At 35.3% G+C, this 19,805-nt stretch overlaps 1 protein-coding gene across 15 annotated transcripts in view; it reads right to left on the reverse strand.

The window, feature by feature from the left end:
* TBC1D32 (TBC1 domain family member 32) overlaps window positions 1–19,805 on the reverse strand; it is a 73,477-nt gene that overhangs the window by 15,677 nt on the left and 37,995 nt on the right. For all 15 annotated transcript variants that reach the window (XR_015283150.1, XR_015283151.1, XR_015283152.1 and 12 more), the window contains 5 exons: window positions 18,542–18,664; window positions 17,148–17,256; window positions 16,218–16,311; window positions 7,823–7,948; window positions 998–1,081 (listed from right to left, as the gene is read on the reverse strand). Coding sequence is in view for 11 of the 15 variants with exons in the window: in XM_086876899.1 (XP_086733025.1) it covers window positions 998–1,081; window positions 7,823–7,948; window positions 16,218–16,311; window positions 17,148–17,256; window positions 18,542–18,664 (536 nt within the window). In the remaining 4 variants the exon portion in view is untranslated. The remainder of the gene's footprint in view (window positions 1–997; window positions 1,082–7,822; window positions 7,949–16,217; window positions 16,312–17,147; window positions 17,257–18,541; window positions 18,665–19,805) is intronic.

Genomic DNA, 19,805 nt, shown 5'->3' on the forward strand with positions numbered 1-19,805 from the left:
GTTGAAAAGTAAAACAGGACAAGATACACTTCCAGTATCTTTCAAGAAAATATAAAATTGTGATAGAAATAACTGTCCCATCAACAATTTTCTTCATAAAACAAAGAGATTCTTAAATTAAATTAAGGGTATCCTGTTAGCAAGCTTTTGAAAGGTAAAGGCCACTACATAAATAGAAAGACAGCTTCGAAAATTTCTAAAGGGGTTTTATGCTTTGAAACTTCAGAGGCAGGCCCCAAGTCTCCAAGGATACTATATTTGCATCCTATAGATAGAAGAGTAAAATATCAGTATAAATAACATACTCTTCCCCAAAGCAGGCTTGATTCTCCACAGTTAGAACTGTATCTAAATGGCTGAACTACAACCTGAGAGAACAGTCGTGGACAAACAGTGAAGAATGAAAGTGCATTTTCCAGCAGATATTAACAATGGTTCTAAATATTCTAATTTTACCTGTGCTTCAAAGTATTAAAACACATTACTTTACATTCAGAATAAATCAGCTTTATCATTCATCCTTTATTCTTGGCTGTAAGCACAGTCTCTGTATAAAACTAACACTCAGATTACTCTGACAACAATTAATACATATCCTTTAATACAATATAAAGTATATAAAGTATGTATCTTTCTGGGGCTTTCAAAACGTGAGTCAGATTGCTTACACCATCTTAAATATTTAAGCCACCAGCTTTGTAAATCATACATAACAGGTGTCAACAAATACTCTGAATCACACCCTCACATACTCTGCATCTTCATTTTTCTATTATACATAGAAATGTGAAAACCCATCACTAATAATTATCTGTTTTATTCACTCAAACACATCATTTTCTTCTCCAAAGTGAGGTATTTCCCACCAGTGAAGTAATGAATTTCTGAGCTGTTAAAGTACATTTTAAACAACCCCCAAAATGATACAGATACATTTAGAAGAAAGGCAATTTAAATATGAAGAGGTTGCATGGCAATAAATTATTAGGAGACTGACCTTTATAGCTTCCCATGCTGAAATAACAATCTGTTCTGCTTTCAGAAAGATGTGACACGAACTTTTCAATTAATTTTGCCAAAACTGCAAGAAAAAACCCATTAAAACATTAGAGGCAACAAAATATGGAACTACGTCACCTAACTAAGTGACAATATGTGGGAAAGTAAAGCTATTTAAATTCCTGCATATTTATTCATTTTTTTATGGGAGAACAACTCAAAACATGCATTGCACTTTTACATTCCTAAAACCATTCCTAACTTAAATTAAATTTTAATAGCTTTATTGAGAATATATTCAGTGCAAACAGAAAGGGAATCTCATATTATCTTTATATCCTCCAAGGATTACTTCAGAATTTGTTACATGCTTTCAATATGAAATGAAAATTAACTATAATTAAACTATAATATCTTAACACATTTGTTTGTGTATGGAGACAGGAAAGAAAAACAATAAAACAAACTAACCACAAAACCAGTCAACCAACCAAAAAACCCAAATAAACCCAACATCCCACATAGAACAAAAAGCTGATACCATCCCAAAATTATGCTAACAAAAAGCAATTGAAGTTTAAGGGCTGTTTCCAAAAAAATCTCAATATAAAGAGGCTTATGCCATCATAAGATAAAAATTATTCACTTAAATTTATGCAATAGGAATATTTCATTTGGGAAATCTGCATTTAATGATGACCATAATGTTCTTAATTTCTTGCTACAGAACTTTGAGTCTGCAGATACTGCATAGCTAAGTCTGATGCTGGTATCTGTTCACTAGGGAGGAAATCTTATCTCCCACCTTGAAAGAATGTTAGCCAGGAAGTTAACAAGAACTCTTGGTGACAAATCGTTATCCAAACTGTCCCTGATTCCTCAATTCTGCAAGTCTGAGGCTATAGCAACTGAACATGTGACACCACACAAGTTTAAACAAAAGTTATGAGAAAGCCTTCACACAACCTGCATAGAAGAGGCCCATATGAGGTAAAACATATTAGGAATTTAGGATAGCAACAATGAACTTTTTTAATAAGTAAATGCTATCCTAAAACAGCTGCTGTTGACTCCATAAATACTGATACTTCTCACAAGAATGCAAAGCTAGGGAGTGTATTTAGAGGGTAACAACTGCTGCTACCTGTGGGATTTCCTGTTTAAAGACCATGTTACCATTTCCCTGGCAGCACTTCCAGTTAATAGCAATGAAGCAGATCCTGTTCCCTCATTCTTGCACATAACCAGGCACCCACTGCCCAGGTGGGTTTGCTGGTTTTAAACTGAATATTCACAGCATCATAGAATGGCATGGGTTGGAAGGGACCATAAAGAGCACCCAGTACCACTATATCCTTTAAGTGGACAGTGGCAGGAGCAGCTGCAGCACTGCAAGTGCGGTGGAGCAAAAACACATGCTGGAGGTGGAAATGGAGAAAGCTAGAAACCTCTTGAGCTAGCCATGATGACAGGAAAACTGATGAAAAGCAGTTAAAGAGCAGTGCAAGCTCCTTTGGGAACGAGGAGGAGGAGAAAGACAGAACTTCCACCCACAGTCTGACGCTTGTTATGCCAGAAAAACAATGCAGAAAAAGATTATATAATAAAGACAATTGAGTATTTTTCTAATTATTTTAAGCTAACATACTAAAATTAAATCACAATTTTTCTTGGTCTTAATTGCCTAAAACATTTACAAAAATTTATTTACACTGAATAAATCCAGAAAAAGTTTGTAAAAGGTTGTGCTTAAACTAATGTGTGTAATGCTAAAAAAAGTTTCAGTACAACAGCTAAACATGAATTTACAGTTAGAGCTCCAACTCCAACAGTAACAAAATTAATTTTGCATTGCAAAGGACTACTAAATTAAAACTAAAAAACTACATGTGTAATTTATATTCTTATGCACTCTTATAGTGAAAAGAAACTGCTAATTAAATATAATACAGCTATTTTTAATCATGGTTAATAAAACATATGGGGCTAAAAAAAACCAATTTACTGCATAGAAGAACAATAATTTATTATTTTTTGAAGAATATACAAACACACTAATCCTCACTAATATGCTTAGTGGAATTTGGCGCACAAGCAGCATAGCAAATATTTGTGTAAAATGAGCAAATGTGTCTATTCCTGAAACCGTAGACAGCAAAAAGCAGAAATTAGACTTTAAATTTGTAACTAGCTATATATTTTCTGTAGGACTATTAGTATGGTGATTACTGAAATATGCCATACTGTAATAATAAATGGGAGCTATGTTAAGACTAAAATGTCCCATAATTCAGAAATTTTTAAGCCAAGTTGGGACATTGTACATTTCTTCCTTTTGTGTCATAAGGCATCCACATGTTTGACCTAACAGGTGAATACTTCAGTTCAGTGCTTGAGTTAATAGAAGTGACTGTTCAGCTGCTAAGCAGTATTTTGAAACTCAAGTACTAAATTGATTTTCACCATTTGAAAGTATTTATCTAAGTGCCTATAAGGATCTTTGAAAATATTTTAATCAAGTTTGAGGGACAAAGACACACAATAATGTGTCTCAAAACACATGTGATTAATACATAAATAGAGGGAGGACACTGTCTTTTCCAAAGGAACATCCATGTGAAATGACAAGCAGCTATTTTAATTTTTGTCTTTTACTACTGAATCATTTAGCTGCCATTTGGACACTGTAGAAACTGGTTCAGTGATTCTTCATTAATTGGAAAAGAAGACAAATGACATTTAGGCAGGTTCATTGTACAGTACAGCCAGTATTGCTGTAAAAGCCAAAATTTTCAGATAAAGTTTGTGGCCTACCAACACAGTGAAAATGTTGATTTTCTTAAATTATGGTAGCTTGGCTGTATTAGTATTGAAGTTTTTAAGAGTCAAAATAAAGAGAATTTTAATTTAGGTGTGTGTAATCATATATGAAATAAATGGAAATGTTTTTAAATATCTTAAATTACTGCAGTATGCTCATAAAACACCTAGATTCCTGCAGGATTTTCTTTTTCCTTGAAGAAGTAGTGTACAAAAGGAAGGTAACTGAAACAGCTTCAAAACTGGGTAAGAACACTGCTTTGGAAAAAGCATGTGGTTAAAACTTTCAATAGGTAACAACCACAAGCACTAACCTAATTCCTACTCTGAAAGTTTTAAGCCAAAAAAGGTCAAAAAATGCAAAAAGCATCAGTCTTTTTTAAATCCTCTAATATAACTAGTGTAACTGGATCATATTCTATGACCCAGATGTTTCAGAGGCTTTTAAAAGAAAATACAAAGGATTCTTTTAATAGCAGTTCTGCTCTCAGGCACAAGGTGTGACTCCTGGGGATGGTCCAGTGCAGGGACAAGAGCTGGATTCAATGGTTCTTGATGGTCCCTTCCAACTCAGCTGATTCTGTGACTTCAGTTAGAGGCTAGTAATTCAAGATTCTAAGATAATCTTAGATTACTTTTTTGCAAGAGTAGTGTCAGAAATTTTTAACTCCATCAACCATATTTCAGTTTAATAAATATATGAAAAACAGAGTTAGCAATTTCATTATTGATGGCAACAAGGAGGATTTTCAATTATTATATATTAAAATGACAAATGAACAATGTACATTTTCTCTGAAAAGAAGAAAAGTTAATAAAAATTCTGTCAATGCTTCCATTAGAGATATATATTTATGTAACATATGCAATGTTCAAGTATTTTCCTTATTAATGGAAAAAACAGCCCTTTAAATCCAAACCAAATCTTTACACACCTGCACACACATTCACATGCACTTGCACTGCTTAGAGTGGCTCCAAACTGATTTGGGGGACAGAAGAAAGAATTTCTGCTCTGAAATTGTTCTTTCTGCGTAACATAAAGGCCCACTGTTCCATTTGTATTCTGACACAAGCTTCCTTGGAAAATCAAGGACATAAAAAGGCAAACTTCTATTCTATATTATTCTAAAAGCTTCTTTTGCAAATACAGTATCAGCATTTTGTTATCCTGAAATAAATCAGCACACAACAGTCACTGGTTCTTTATCCTATGGGGAAATTCTGTAGTTAGTTTCAAGTTTTTGTTGCAATTGCTAAAGGCTGCAGCACACATACATCACAACGACACTGCGTCAAAGGCTCATTGTATTTTTTGTCAACAGGTTTTGATAGAGCTATCTTAGATGATGCAGAGTTCACAAAATATTAAAGGATTCCAGAACACTGTGTTGACTGTAACCACTCTGCTTCCATCAAACATTTCATTTACGAAAGCTGAAGAAAATTCCTGTGTTTTACTGTAAGTTCTCACATGCAAGATCACGAGCTGCTATCTTTTCTTTTCTTGATTGGTTGATTTTTATTTAAAAAAAAAACAAAACAACGATTTGGAGGTAAATTAATAGGCCTTAAAGAATGCTGCAGATCAAAATCCAGATCCTCAGAGAGACAGGTGATGGAAAATCTGAAAGACTCTATGGAGTAAATAATTTTAGCTGAATTTACTATCCCTATCCCCATCACATATGAAAGCTTGAGAAGAATAGGATTTGGGAACGGAATATCTCATTATGAGGGAAGAATGTTAGCATATAATTGATATTATCTCTGCAACACCCTTAATTTATTTTGCTTTGGGTTCAAAGTCTCCTAAAAGGGGAGAGAAATAAGGCTGTTGAATCTGCCCAGAAGTCAGCTGCTGATACAACATTAACTGGGAACAGATGAAAAAAGAAGTTGCTGGAATGGCAAACAACAGAAATGCCTTCTGCCATATCTGAAGGACAAAAAGGAGAAGATAATTGAAAAAGGCATGGCTAAAATAGTCAAGATGAGTTCAAGAGAAAAAAAAAACGCAAAACCATAAGCCACCTCTCTCTCAATCATGTGAACTATTTGAACATGCACTAGGCTAAGCCTAGATTCATACAGAGTAATAATTTTCTACATAAATCTAAGCTATTGTTCAGAGGAGTTGATTTGCTCACTTCTTTTTCTGCAAAATCTTAGATGCCTGTACACAGAAAGCTATTTTCAAGATGTACTAAGGACACTTCAGGGAGGCTACAAGTACTATAAAAACTACCAAATACTACCAAAAGAAGCCAAGACAACCAAAGGCTCTGACCATGGTTCTCTAGCTGATAAGTGACCCAAAGAAAACAAGGAGCTATATACCCTAACACCCACAAATCTGTGGCACCTTTAAGGAAGGAATGACTGGAAGATTATTGTGCTTAGAACAACAGACTGTAGGAGCTGGTTAACTACAATATGTTTTGCTTTTAGGAGACCAAAAAAATTCCAGACTTTCAGTCCTAACACATTAAAAGACATGCAAGCCTGAGGAAGGTTTGTATCCCCTTTTAGAAGTTAAATAAAGCCTTTCAAAACTGCATCTTGATGTTTGAGCACAGAAATTATTTAAAAGCTACAGTTGGAGGTGATGCTTTAGCAGAGAAAACACCAGTCTAAGGCCATCCCAAAAGCAATGCATTACCAAAGCATTTAGCACAAAAGTATTGACCAAGTTAATGGGAGAGTAATCAACATGGGAATGGTGAATTAGAGATATTGATAATGTATAGTTTGCTCAAGAATTTTTGGATGGAGTTCAAGCAGGTTCTATAGATTCAGAATCTGGTAATCGTGACACCAGATCACAGAAAATTTTAAACAAATCAATATACATTACACTATACAGTCCTTGAATCTAATGTTGTCTTTGCTCATTATATATTGGTTTGACTCCTGTTCCTGTCAGTCCCCCTTAAAATGGGCCCAGTACAGAAAGCACAAGTGTACATCTTTGTTCTGTAAACCATGGAGATTGCTCCATCTGTAACTATAGAGAAAGCTTTGATTTCTGGACATCTGGACTGAAGTCACTCACTCCTCTGAAATCTGGGAGAGCTTCACATTCTGCAAAAGATACACAGTAGCACAGCTGTCTCTTGTAAAATGGATTTTCTTGTGAAAGTGAACATGAAGCTGTCTTAAACCACAGAGCTGCAGATATTTTGCTGCTTCTGAAATATCTCCAAGCAGATACAGAACTGAAGAGCTTTAAAACAGACAGTTGTATTAACTGCTTATCTAAATAACATAAAGGGAAACCTTGGGCACCGATAAGCAAGTTAGACTACATACTGACCATCTGACCATAATCAGAATTCCTAAGGGAAAGGAATCCAGCAATTTCTGAGAACACCTTGGTTCTTTATGGCTACACAAGCTTATATGACATCACAAGGGAATTATTCTACTGATTTATGTCATATAGATGATCTGTGTTTTTGCTTTGGCTACTTTGTTTTTTTAACTGAGCTATAGCAATGCTCCTGCATGATCACACTGATCATTAGAAATGCATATGAAAATTAAGAAAAACCTGAATGAATGGGTTCTTTGATATTTAGTATGGCTTACTTCTGATATTTTTATTTAAATTTCCCATTAATATAATTTCCCAATCCATGTTAACTCATTCACTGATCTCTAAGCATCTGTTTTCTTTCAGGCTTTCTTTTTCATTTTCTCAACAGCTCAATAATGGACCCTTTAGAGATCTGTAACAAACACTTGTATTTGAGCCCTCTTTCTCTGTCAAATTTCACTGACAACATAAAGGGATAACAGTCATAAAGAGAAAAATAGGACATAAAAGCATAAACCTTATTTTCTTGGGAACATCCCATTGAAATGGCTTTTAAAATCAACACAAAATTATGGACTACTTAGATAATGTATAGATAATGTACTCCTCAATGAAAATAAGAAGAGTTGCTTACTAGTGGCATTTTGCCTGCTTCCTTTGTTAAACTTCTTAACTCATACTCACTTGGTCCACTGATGCTATCTGGTTTGGTTTTCATGACTTTGCAGAACTGCTTTCTACAAATTTCTGCCCACTCAGTTGGCTTGTCTGGACTTTTCAAGACTTTTAAGAGCTTGTCAAGATCTTTATCTAGAAGAAATGAAAAATTAGTGTTATTATATAATGATCATACACTGACAGAATAGTTTGAGTTGAAAGATCATGTAGCCCCAATTCCATTGCCACGTATATTTTGGCAGACCTCATAAGACTACATAAATATGCCTTTTCCTAAGACAAACTGGAGAAGCAGTCCTAAAGCTGAAGACATTCTGCTTTATACAAAACAGACATATTCTTTCTGCTTACTGGTAGGGTTTTGTACTTATTTTGGCTGGGGTAGAATTAATTTTCTTTGCAGTGGCAGGTACAGGGCTGTGTTTTGGATTTGTGCTGAACACAGAGTTGATAATCTAGAGATGTTCTAGAGATCCTTCTTACACAGACTCTGCCTTTTCTGCTTTCATACTGCTACCCTGGCAAGGAGGCTGGGGGTGTGTGGGAAACTGGGAGGAGACACAGCTGGGACAGGAGACCCAAACTGACCAAAGGGATATTTTACACCACATGATATGCTCAGGAAATAAAGTGGTGGGGAGAAAGAAGAAGGGGAGGAACATTCGGAGTGATGTTGACATTATGACAGTTGACATGGTGGCGTTCAGTCAAAGGTTGGACTCAATGATATCTGAGGTATTTTCAAACCTAATTGATTCTGTGTTTGTATTTGTCTCCCTAAGTAACCATTACGGATGATGGGGTCAGACTCTCCTGCAGATGTCTCAACACCTGCCTGCCACCAGGATGCAGTGAATTAATTCCTTGTTTTGCTTTGTCTGTGTGCATAGCTTTTGCTTTTCTATTATACAATCATAGAATAAGTTGAGTTGAAAGAGACCCATCAGGATCATCAAATTCAACTCCTGGCCCTATACAGGGGATCCCAAAAATCACACCATGTGCCTGAGAGTGTTGTCTAAACACTTCTTGAACTCATAAAGGCTTGTTGTTGTGACCACTTCTCTGAGAAGCCTGTACCAGTACCCAGCTGCCCTCTGGATGAATAGTATTTTCCTGATATCTAATCTAAACCTCCCCGACTCAGCATCATTCCATTTCCTCAAGTCCTATCATTGATCACAAGTGTGAAAAGATCTGTGCCTGCCCTTCCGCTTCCACTCATGAGAATGTTGAAGACCACAGTGAGGTCTTCCCTCAGTCTCCTCCAGGCTGAAAAACCAAGTGGATCTCAACCACTCCATGTATGGCTTCCCCTTCTGGCCTTCACCATCCTCACTGCCCTCTTTTGGGCACTCTCTAATAGCTTAATGTCTCTTTTATGTTGTAGTGCCCCAAACTGCCCCCAGAACTTGAGGTGAGGCTGCCCCAGTGCAGAACAGAGTGGGATAAGCCCCTCCTTGCCCAGCTGATAATGCTGTGCCTGATGTCCCCCAGGACAGGATTGGCCTTCCTGGCTGCCAGGGCACAGGTAAAGTTGCTCCTGGAGTACTTGATACTGATATGAAATCTCTTCTGGCCATCTTGAGGGGAAAAATAAAGATGGTACCTGAGACAAGAAAAGTGCACATGCATTTGCTCCAGCTGTGTACAATTCCTCTGCTGTTGGATCAGTTCCTATCATTAATCTTGGATAGATAATGCAACCTACACAAAGTATTCACTAGGGTGAAGAAAATTCTTTATACCTCACAAGATCTCCTTTCTCCTGTTTCTATATTTTGGATACTACAGAAATGAATGTTGCCATGAAAGGTGACACTTCTTATTGAAGTGTTGTCCTAGCGTGACTTTATGATTCTTGTATCCCAAAGCAGCTCTTCTGTTTACGCTGGATATTAAGTTCTGCACCTTTAAGACTGGTTCTAAGAATGAGTGGGGGAAGAAGCAGTGCTCAGTTTACTTGCAGACACTGCACTTGCTCCCCCGCATTCCTGCTCCCGGACTGTGCTGTCCTGCAGGACAGGGACAGAGCCCTCCTTTGCTTTTAGTCCATTTTTTTACCTAGCTGAGGCAGAGAAGTTCCCCAGACTGTGGCTTTTCTTTTCCTGGAACTGCTCAGCCTGCTCTGGACCGAAAGCCCAGACAAACCCCAGAGCTCACACCTGTGGCCCAGCGGGGCAGGGACGCGGCACTTTCCAGCGCAGGAGGGACTCACACCAGCCTGAGCGAGCCGAGCTACACCCCACGAGAAGGACTCTCTCTGCATTGGCCATCTCTTCACAACAGCAAGAGGTTCCATTGCTTAACAGTATTCATTTTCTCATGTTTGTGAATACTTTGCTTGTTAAATAAACAGATTTTTTTCCACTTTTCTCCAAGCAGATTTTTTTCTCCTGAACTGGTGGGAGGAGGGGCTGCTTGAATTTGCTTTCTAGAGGGACCCCTTCAGAAGCTTCCTCCTTAAATTAGCCCTAAACCAGGGCAAGCGTCTACAATTTGTTTGAGCCAGTCTATGGATATTTAGAATATCTGCTGTCACTTTTGCTTATTTATAGCATTTCTGTTTCAAAACACTCTTTTCAAATGATCTTATTCTTTTAAGATTATTAGAATATTTTCAACAGAATTATGATTTTGTATGTAATTTAATTTAAACTCATCTAAAGAGCTTAATGATTTCTAATTAGTAGTTTGTAGCCCTGCCATTGGAATTCATTATACAGTACATAACATTTCAAAACAATCTTATTATAGTAACTTAATTATTATCATTAATAATGACCCCAAATTAATTAACCAGAGATTTCTTTGTTATCCTCAAATAAATAAGTCCTAGTGTCTTCCCAAATAACACGCAGTGATGCTTAGAACAGCTTATTTATGAAAATTTCATGTGAAGGATTTAACTCTTAGAGTATAATCAGTATGATTTCTAGTTCTTCCTCTGCAATTTTTTGTTATTTCTGAAACAGGTGAGTATTGAAAAAAATCCTAGAACTGCAAAGAAACACACCTCGATATGAGCTAAACAGTTATTTTACTTCCCAAGGATTGTAGTAATTCAGTTTGGCAGACAAGGACCAGAGACTACAAGCTAAGATTTAATCAGTACCAGAGACCCATGCAACCACAATAGTGTGGTGCAGTCATGTATTTAATATATCCATTACGAACTGTAACTGGTATCATATTGTGGAAACTTACTTCAGCTTATTTTCTTCCAGGTAAACCACCTGTTTCCCTTAAGTTGTCATTAAATGTGGACTATCACTTCCTCCAGCAGGTCATCACAGTAAAAAAAAAAAAGACGACAGAACCTCGGAGTTTTTTTGGAATGACAATTCCATACAAAAACTCATGATATCAAAAATGCCAGCTCACTTTCACAATTTAGTAGGCAACTATAACTTGCCCAACAGTATTACCTTGCAGCTGAAACTTAAGCAACAACACAGTTCTGGGCTATACACATTACATGTTTCTGAGGGCAGGCTGTCACACTACCACTACCACTAGAGGTATTCTAAACACAACAACACCCAGAAACAGAAGCCCTACTTTTATTTCTTCTCTTTTCTGATTTGTCACTATATGAGTTCACTAGTTATCATAAATTAATGACCTGAATTCTACTTTTTTCCTGAAAAAATACTAGACCTGCTGAATGATGTGAGGAATAGAAGTGAGGGAACATGCGATGGAGAAAAAAAAGAGAAGAGAAAATATGAGGAAGAATATGACTAAGACCTTCCTCTACTGACGCTAACAAGCTCTTAAATATGGTCATGATTGAAAAGAAGCTAATGTCAATTTAATTAATCTACTGCACTCCTTCTCTCATCTTCATATGTGCTTATATTTTGCCATCCCATCTCTTGCTTGGACTTACGTTGTGCTAGCATTGGCTGTTCTGTGTAATCCCATGAAAAAAAAGCCAAAACCCCCACATCTACTAGTTTATGAAGCTCTGAAATTGTAGCATAAATAAGCTACACATACATGCATGTATGGAATCTAAGCCACTACATCATAATAGCAAATTTAAATTGATCACCCTTTTCTAAAAGATGCTGCTTTATAAGTCTTTGACTAATTCTTTAGCTAGCTTGTTTAGCTCTTCAAAAGCAATTAAGACCTAGAAAAATTCATGAATGTTTTAGAAAATACCAGAAAAGAAACAAACCCCTTCTCATCTGACTGTGCTTTGTGGTAGAAGTGGTTTTTTTTGTGATTAATAACTAAGACCTGTAAATCCATGCATATCTTATTCAAAATCTAAACTGAGAGATGAATAACCTGACTACAATTTATTTGACATAGAATGTACAGAGATAGATAATTTAGGAAACTTCATTTGCATTTCTACTTTCTACTCATTCATCTTTATTTAACTGACTGGACTTAAAAGGAAAAGGCAATAGTCTCATACACGAATACCACGACCATGAATACCAAATATAAATAGGAGAACAAGTGAAAGAAGTGTAGGTGATAAAGGCATTTATGCGACAGGGAAGACGACTGATTCTTTGACAGAAAGTTTAGAAAAAAAATTAATGAGACTGCTAATACTAGGTATTAAAAAAAAAAAAAAAGGCTGAAATCAGATTTAGAAAACAAAATCAAACAAAACAAACAATCAAGAAACTCTCAATGAAATCAAAACTGAAACATGGCAGCAAGTTCCCATTCAAGTTAGAAGTATAAAGCAAAGAACGCAGAGAACAGTGGCTGAGATAAAGTATCAAAATATTTTTGATAAGATATAGCCACAGACTTTTGGACTGTAGAAGAAAATAAGATTAATGAATGGTGGGATACCCAAGTTTAGGGAAATGCTAAGCAGTGAATGCATCATTGCAGGACATTTAGGGACAATATTCTTCAGCCATAGTCATTACCAACTGTCATAACTTCAGAGCTAGGACTAGAAAAGGAAAACATATTCTGTGCAAATCAAGAATGAATATTACCATTTAATAGCCTTCTAAATGGTTTAACTTTTAATAATCTATACTATAATTAATACAACAAGTAAAAAAAAACAACAAAACTTTTCACAGTTGTATGCTGAATATGAAAGGATTATATCATTCTTTGAAAACCACTTAATAGCTCTTCTTCAAATTACCTTAATGAAACAATAACTGAACAGTTAAAACAAGAAAATCAACAGGCTATCTTGCTGCAGTGTAAACAGGTAGAAATGGCAGAATTAATTTTCATATATAAATAATGATCCACGTAATCATTTGAAGTTTCACTATAAATTACCTTTGACAGAAGTGAATCATTAATATACTACTATCCAATAGCTTTCAAACTCTAACTACCAGCTCAAATGATTAGAGCATATTAATATACAATCAACCAAATTTATTTTTCCATAAATCCTTTCCTGCAGACCCATAGACCACACAGACAAACACCTAACATCTGTAAACACTGATACACTACAAATTTACCTCAAATAAAAATATATGTTTTGAGTGAGTCTGCTTACTTAAAGTGTCCCCATGAAATGGAAGAGATACTCCACTACTCAAATTCAGTTACTAAATTTACCAACACAAATTGCATTAGAGTCCTTTTTTATTCAGTGAATCAAAATACGCACTTGCCAGTATCTGTGATCACCGTAATTATATGAATAAAAGCAAGAGTGTTAAAAAAAGATTTATGTTACAAAGTCTTCTGCCTTGGTGCTGGTAAACATGTTCCATACACTGTCAGAATTACCACTGCTCTGCTTTTTATTACAGCTCATTAGTTCTCCTCCCTTTGTACCCCAGACTGAACCATAAGGTGTTGCATGTTTACCACTTCAAAAGAATTTGTAGAATAAAAACCCTACCCACTTCTTGGGTTTTCATGCTAGAAAACTAAGTGTGAACAAGTCCTTTTAAGTAACCACCCCTCATAAGCTACTTTCAGTTTTATCCATGGTTTCCATTATACCAGATACAGTCACAGGATAAACGAAGTCCAGGGATCTAGAAATGAAGCTTCCTTTTCCCTGATCTAGTTTGGCCACACTCGTTCCAAAATGTTCTGTTATGGCATCTGTCATTCAACTCCATTTGAAGGGAGGGTTAGAAACAGAAGTATTAGCAGTATCATATTCAAGAGCACATCTGCAAATATTTTTTTTTACTCTCACCAGCCATCTCCAATATCTATTATATAAATATATTAAAAAATCAACTCAGGTTACTTTTTTTAAACCTGCCATCACAATTACATGATGGATATAGGATGGATATAGGATCTTTGCATTTTCAGAAAGAAAGAAAAGGTAAGCTTCTCTTGAGGTGTCCATATGTCTTGAACAATAAAAGAGGACACAAATACGAGTCAGGACAGACAGAATAAAACCTACAGATACAGCTTTTTCAGCCAAAGAAACTATACATTCTTTAACAGTACTAAGAATCCACTAGTCTTAATTATTCATGTCATAGAAACACTCAAATTAAGAGGACTGGAATGATACCTCACAGGTTACATAATGAAATACCACAGTATGAAATCTGAGGACAGACAGGTTCAGGGAACCGGAGACATTGAGCTGGCCTTCAAGCCTTGTCAACAGATACAATGAAGCAGTCATGCATTCCCACTCACACCATGGCTGCAGAACCCTTGCCAGTCAAAAGTCTGTGTGAACCCTGTCCATCTCCTTGCACTAAAGCAGAATGAAAATTTAACAAGTATTTTTCTAAACTCCAGATAATCTCCAAACACACAACATGCATTCTGAATATTCACAACAAAGTTGTAAGATCTTGTATAAATGTATCTCATGGATCCATCTCGTAATCATATTTTTAACATCTCTTTGTGAAAGAAAAAGTCTATCACTTCTATATCATAGTGTTTAAAAATATAGTTCACACATTCTCCATTTTCTATTCATGCTCTTGATTTCTTTTTTTGCAAGCACTACAACAGCAATTTATGAATTTTATTCTTTTATTTTTTTGATCTATTTATTCTAAGGCTTTCTTTCAAAATAACTTACATATCCTGAAAGCTTCAATCTGACAAATCATATGTTCACAGTTCAATGATCTGTTGTTTTTTTTAACCTAGTACTGAAATAGAACACTTTCAATGGTTTATTTCCCTTTCATTTTCAAACAAGAAACACATAATATTTTGACTCCACTACCAAACCTTCTGTTCATTTTGCAGTTATACAATCTTTTACTTCTGTTACCATTAACATCAAAAATTTGCAAACCTTTGAAACTTCATTTCAGCAGACTTACTGTTAGCCAAAGTTTTTACCCAAGTTTTCTTGTTGGCTCTCATCCACAAAAGTGACATCTCTAATATCAGTTTCATTATCCCACCGGGTAATGATGAGCAACAGAATTATTCTGAACAGGAGAACACAGGGATCCTTTGAATACGTCATGAGAATAATAATAACAATACAAAATGTGTTTCCAGCCCAGAAGTGGTACTACTGCCTCCTTGAAGACACCCACTTTACCATTATCTGATTGCTGTCTTATGAAACTTGCCTTGGGAAGCCTGGAACAGTATTAAAAAGCTAAGATACAGAAAACTTCCTTCTTTTATAACTTATATGGCCTTTCCTCTAGTCAGAGCAGGAAATCACCTTTTAAATTTTTTTCACCCAGATATATACAAACAGACTATTTTATAGTCCACAGTTCATGCAGAATTTCTATCACTTCTGCAAATCTGTCTCTGCTAAGGATATTCACAAATAATTTCTAATAAGTTCATCTCAGGGATATAGTAAACATGAACAAATACAATGAATTATTTATTTACCAAACCATTGACCAGATTCTTCTGCATTGTCTATGCAAACTAAAACCTTAAAACAGTTTCTCTGTGTGAAATAAACTGCTGTGCCTAGGTAGTTCTTCAAAGGATTCTTCAGTCTGCTCACATTCCAAATTGATGTTCAGTGTGGAAACCAACTATCCTAAGCACTGTCTATTTCACACACCACCAAGCTCTGTAAACACAGGGATGTGAATCACGAAAATAGTGTACAAAAAACTCTGCAGTTTAAGCAAACTGTCTTGCTTCAGTTACTAGAGAGATGATATAAATGTACCTTATGAGTCACCCACCAGAGACGAGCCAGGAGGTTAATCTTGAAGTTTGCATAAGAATTAGATTACCAAACAGAGCTTTGCAGATTGACAGCTGCACAAAGCCAAACAAGCAAAACCAAACCAACTTATTTAGCTACAATTGCAGCCAACACTGAAATAACCTTAAGTACTTAATGAGATTATAATCTCTGGGATGTGAGGGTGGGGAGCAGAGTGCAGGGAGAAAGGAAAAAGAATTTTTTTTAAATTGACTGAGATGTTTTCATGAAATCTACACTGCTTGTGTGCTTTCTTCATACCTTGTCTGAATTCATCTTTCCTAGGTATTTCTGCAAGATAGCACTTTGGCACAGGCAATGATGAAAACATTGGCCAAGGATATAGACCACTGCCCTAAAAACAGGACCAGAAACAAATTAATTTAGCAGAAAAATTAATAGCTTTTTCTCGATTAACACGCAAAGGTACAGTTCCCAGAATTACTGCCTATGCACTAAAATTATGCTTGATACTACAATTTCCAATGAGATGTGCTATAACTAAAAAAAAAGATAGCATTTGAGAATACAATTTTTTATGGTGTATATTCCACTGACAGTTTTGATTTTACAGTTCCTTTTTTCAACCACAAAGGAAATTGGAAGTTTTATAAAAATTATTAAAAAAATCCCCAACAACCTACTAAATCGTATTTCCAACTTTATACATTGCTTTAGGTGTCTTTGTTGTGCTGACAGTAATCTGCATTTCATCTTTATGAGACTGACAGCCAGTGAGAAGTAGAACATTAAAATAAGTTGCTTAACAAACACTCCATTGTTAAAACATCAATGAAAGCTCCACGTATTAGATGCTGCATATGAAAATCCAAGCATGGAAAAAATATCAAATACAATGAAGATAAATGGAAAGCTAGTAAAGAAAACACAGAAATATAAAAGTAAAAGAAAAAAATCACAGACAAATTGTATTTGCTTAAAAGCAACATTAAAATGGAGCAAAATAAACATGTCATCAGAATGTAATATGTCCTAGGTACATGACAATCCCCAGACAGCAGGAGCAATGTATTTGCTCAGTGTATCCCTTCTTTAAAATGTTAACACTTCATAAAGCCAAAGGTGTTCTGGTGCTAAATAATTTTTCATATGCTGAATTACCAGCAAAAATGTTCAGTTAATGAAGGCAGATGTTACAGAAAAAGAAACTTGTAAACTTTAGGTTCTAACCTTATCTAATTCTCTCAAAGGCAAAATCCTTTCCTGTGGTCCTCCGATCAGATTTATCCTTACAAGAACATGGTTTCTCTCCACTGACAGACCATCAATTATAAAAACTCTGTGCAAAAAAAGCCCAAACAAAACACAACAAAATTAGAAACTTAGATGAACTGACTATTTAATTTAAAAAAAAATTAAAGAAGCAAGAATATTTTGAGAAATATACTGGAGTTAAAACACAGCCTGGAATACATATAGGCATAAATAAACAGAAACATGAAGCATTTTGAGATGTCTCCAAACATTGTTCTAACTTTGTGCTTCCCTACCTGATTAGAAACATTTGAGCAAGTACCAGACCCAGAAGAGTAGAAAATCCCACAAGTTTTCTTATGTCACGTAAAAATTATATAATTAGGGCAGTGACAGTTAATCTACCATCAAAATTTGCTCCTTAATTGGCCTACCAGTATACTTCCGCTGTCACAAATAAGCATGGTCATTCACTATTTGAAACACAGACAACATGCTGTATGAAGTCATTGTGCAGCCCAAGGTACAGGATTTCTGAATGCAGTAAAAATTCACAAAGTTTCTTAATAAAAGTTATTAAGTTATTAAGCATTAGTAGGGAAATAGCAGGTTTCATCTTCAAATAGAAAATAACTATCATCACCCACACTGTTTGACTTACATTCTGTAATGGTCCCATATGACAAACAGGAAAATACTTAAAACTCAGCATGCTGTGAGAAAGGAAAAAAATGTCTGTAACTAAATGACTGTCCTCTTCTGTCCCAAAAATACTCTTTTCCTTTTGAAAGGATGTGCTGTGCAATTTCTTTTAAAAGACAGCAGTGGAAAGTCATAGAAGCTGGAGAGCTGACTGATCTACAAGTAAACTGTTGGAGTGTTGACAAAGCTGCAAACCAAACAATAAAAACAACAACAAAAATACTCACCCATAAAAACTTCAAAGTACTGATGATGCCTTTAATTCATTAACATTAAACCAATACCCTGATTTTATATTAAATACATAGCATTAAAAATATTAAATTAAAATTTTAATTAAAATTTTAATAAAATACCTACATACACAAGTCTTAAACCCTTTTTGTTTAAGAAACAACTTAAGAGTAATATAACTAAAAAGTAGAAAAATAATTCCTTTTTTATTTCTTACACTATTGGGGTGAACATGGGAGAAAGAGAAAGCTATTGCATCTTTTCATAATTTAATACTGCTGGCAATCCTGCATGTAGGGAAACTTACATTAGGAAATTAGAAGTCAGCTTAAGTGAAAGCATTTGTATGTTTAAAGCCACTAAGGCATTCATGTACTTGTTCTCAGAAGAAGAGTTTGATAGTTAAAATAACATTTACATCAATCATTTCTTACCCTGGTCCTTCTGAAGTTTCTGTGACATTTTCCTCCTGAGCAGTTAGTAAAACTTGAGACACCTTATACTGAGTCTCCAAGAGTAAAAGGGTATTGAGCTCACAGCACAGCACATTTAACAGCCTGCAGAAGGACACATTGAAATGGCAACACATCAGTCGGGACTCCAGTAACGCACAGAAAGACAAGGGTGAAAATGTTTATGAGATCTTGCAATGGAAAGGAAGGGGAGGAAAAAACAACAAAAAAATCCACTTGAAGTGTCTGAAAAAAAACAAGACACAACTAAGTTAGGAACACTCTTTTATATCCCTTTTAACCACTAAGGTGACACAACCCTAAGCAAACAGGGAATGGTTCCCAACAGTTTTTTCATGTGCACTGAGCAACCAGAGAAAAACTCACTGGTCAGCTCAGGCTGCTTTTGAGTTTACACCACAGTGTAACAAAAACGATACAGGCTTAGAAAGACATTCCATATGAAATGTAAGGAAATTATACAATAATAGGCTGGTAAGGCAACTCAGAATTAGGTCGTCTGAAGGAGGAGAAAGGCAGGGAGGTAAAAAAAAAATATATATATCCTTTAGAAAAAAAGACTTTTAAGCCCTTCTGCATAAGCAAATTTAACACAGTTCAAAAGCAATAAAAGCTTCAACATGTAACATAACCAATAAATCTGCTGGGTAGGGTTTTTTTAGAGAAACACAAATAGGAAATGAAATTAATAATAAGAAATGTGCAAGACAGTACATTATATACAATTTTCTTCCGTAACTTTGGGGTAAATTAACAGGGTAAGTACTCAAATATATTTTCATATAAATCTGAAATAAAGCAATCCAAATCATATTACATTTACTTTTAAGTAATCTATTCATTCTAAAATCACAACATAATAATTTCATTGAAGGCTTCTAGTTCAAGGAAAACAATGTAACTAAACATTCTTGTTACTGATTTTATTTCCTACTTTAACACAGTCATAAAATGCAACATAAATTAAGGCTGATCATCATTATATTTTGCATTCACATAAGAATTGATATGAACCAGAAAATACACTGTTTTAAATTCATAGTCTGTTAGTCAAAGTTTATTTTCTTCCCTGTAATTCCTAATACATTTCCAAATATGAATTTCCTATTTCTGACAATAGCAAAATTCATAAGCCATTCTCTCAATAATTTAACACCTGAAAATTCATACAGTTGTGGCCAAGGATTAAACAGTCAAGATGAGAATGTGTCTCAGTTTTTTTCCT

This window comes from Cyanistes caeruleus, chromosome 2, assembly GCF_971803275.1.
Source record: "Cyanistes caeruleus chromosome 2, bCyaCae1.hap1.1, whole genome shotgun sequence".
NCBI classification, from domain to species: Eukaryota; Metazoa; Chordata; class Aves; order Passeriformes; family Paridae; genus Cyanistes; species Cyanistes caeruleus.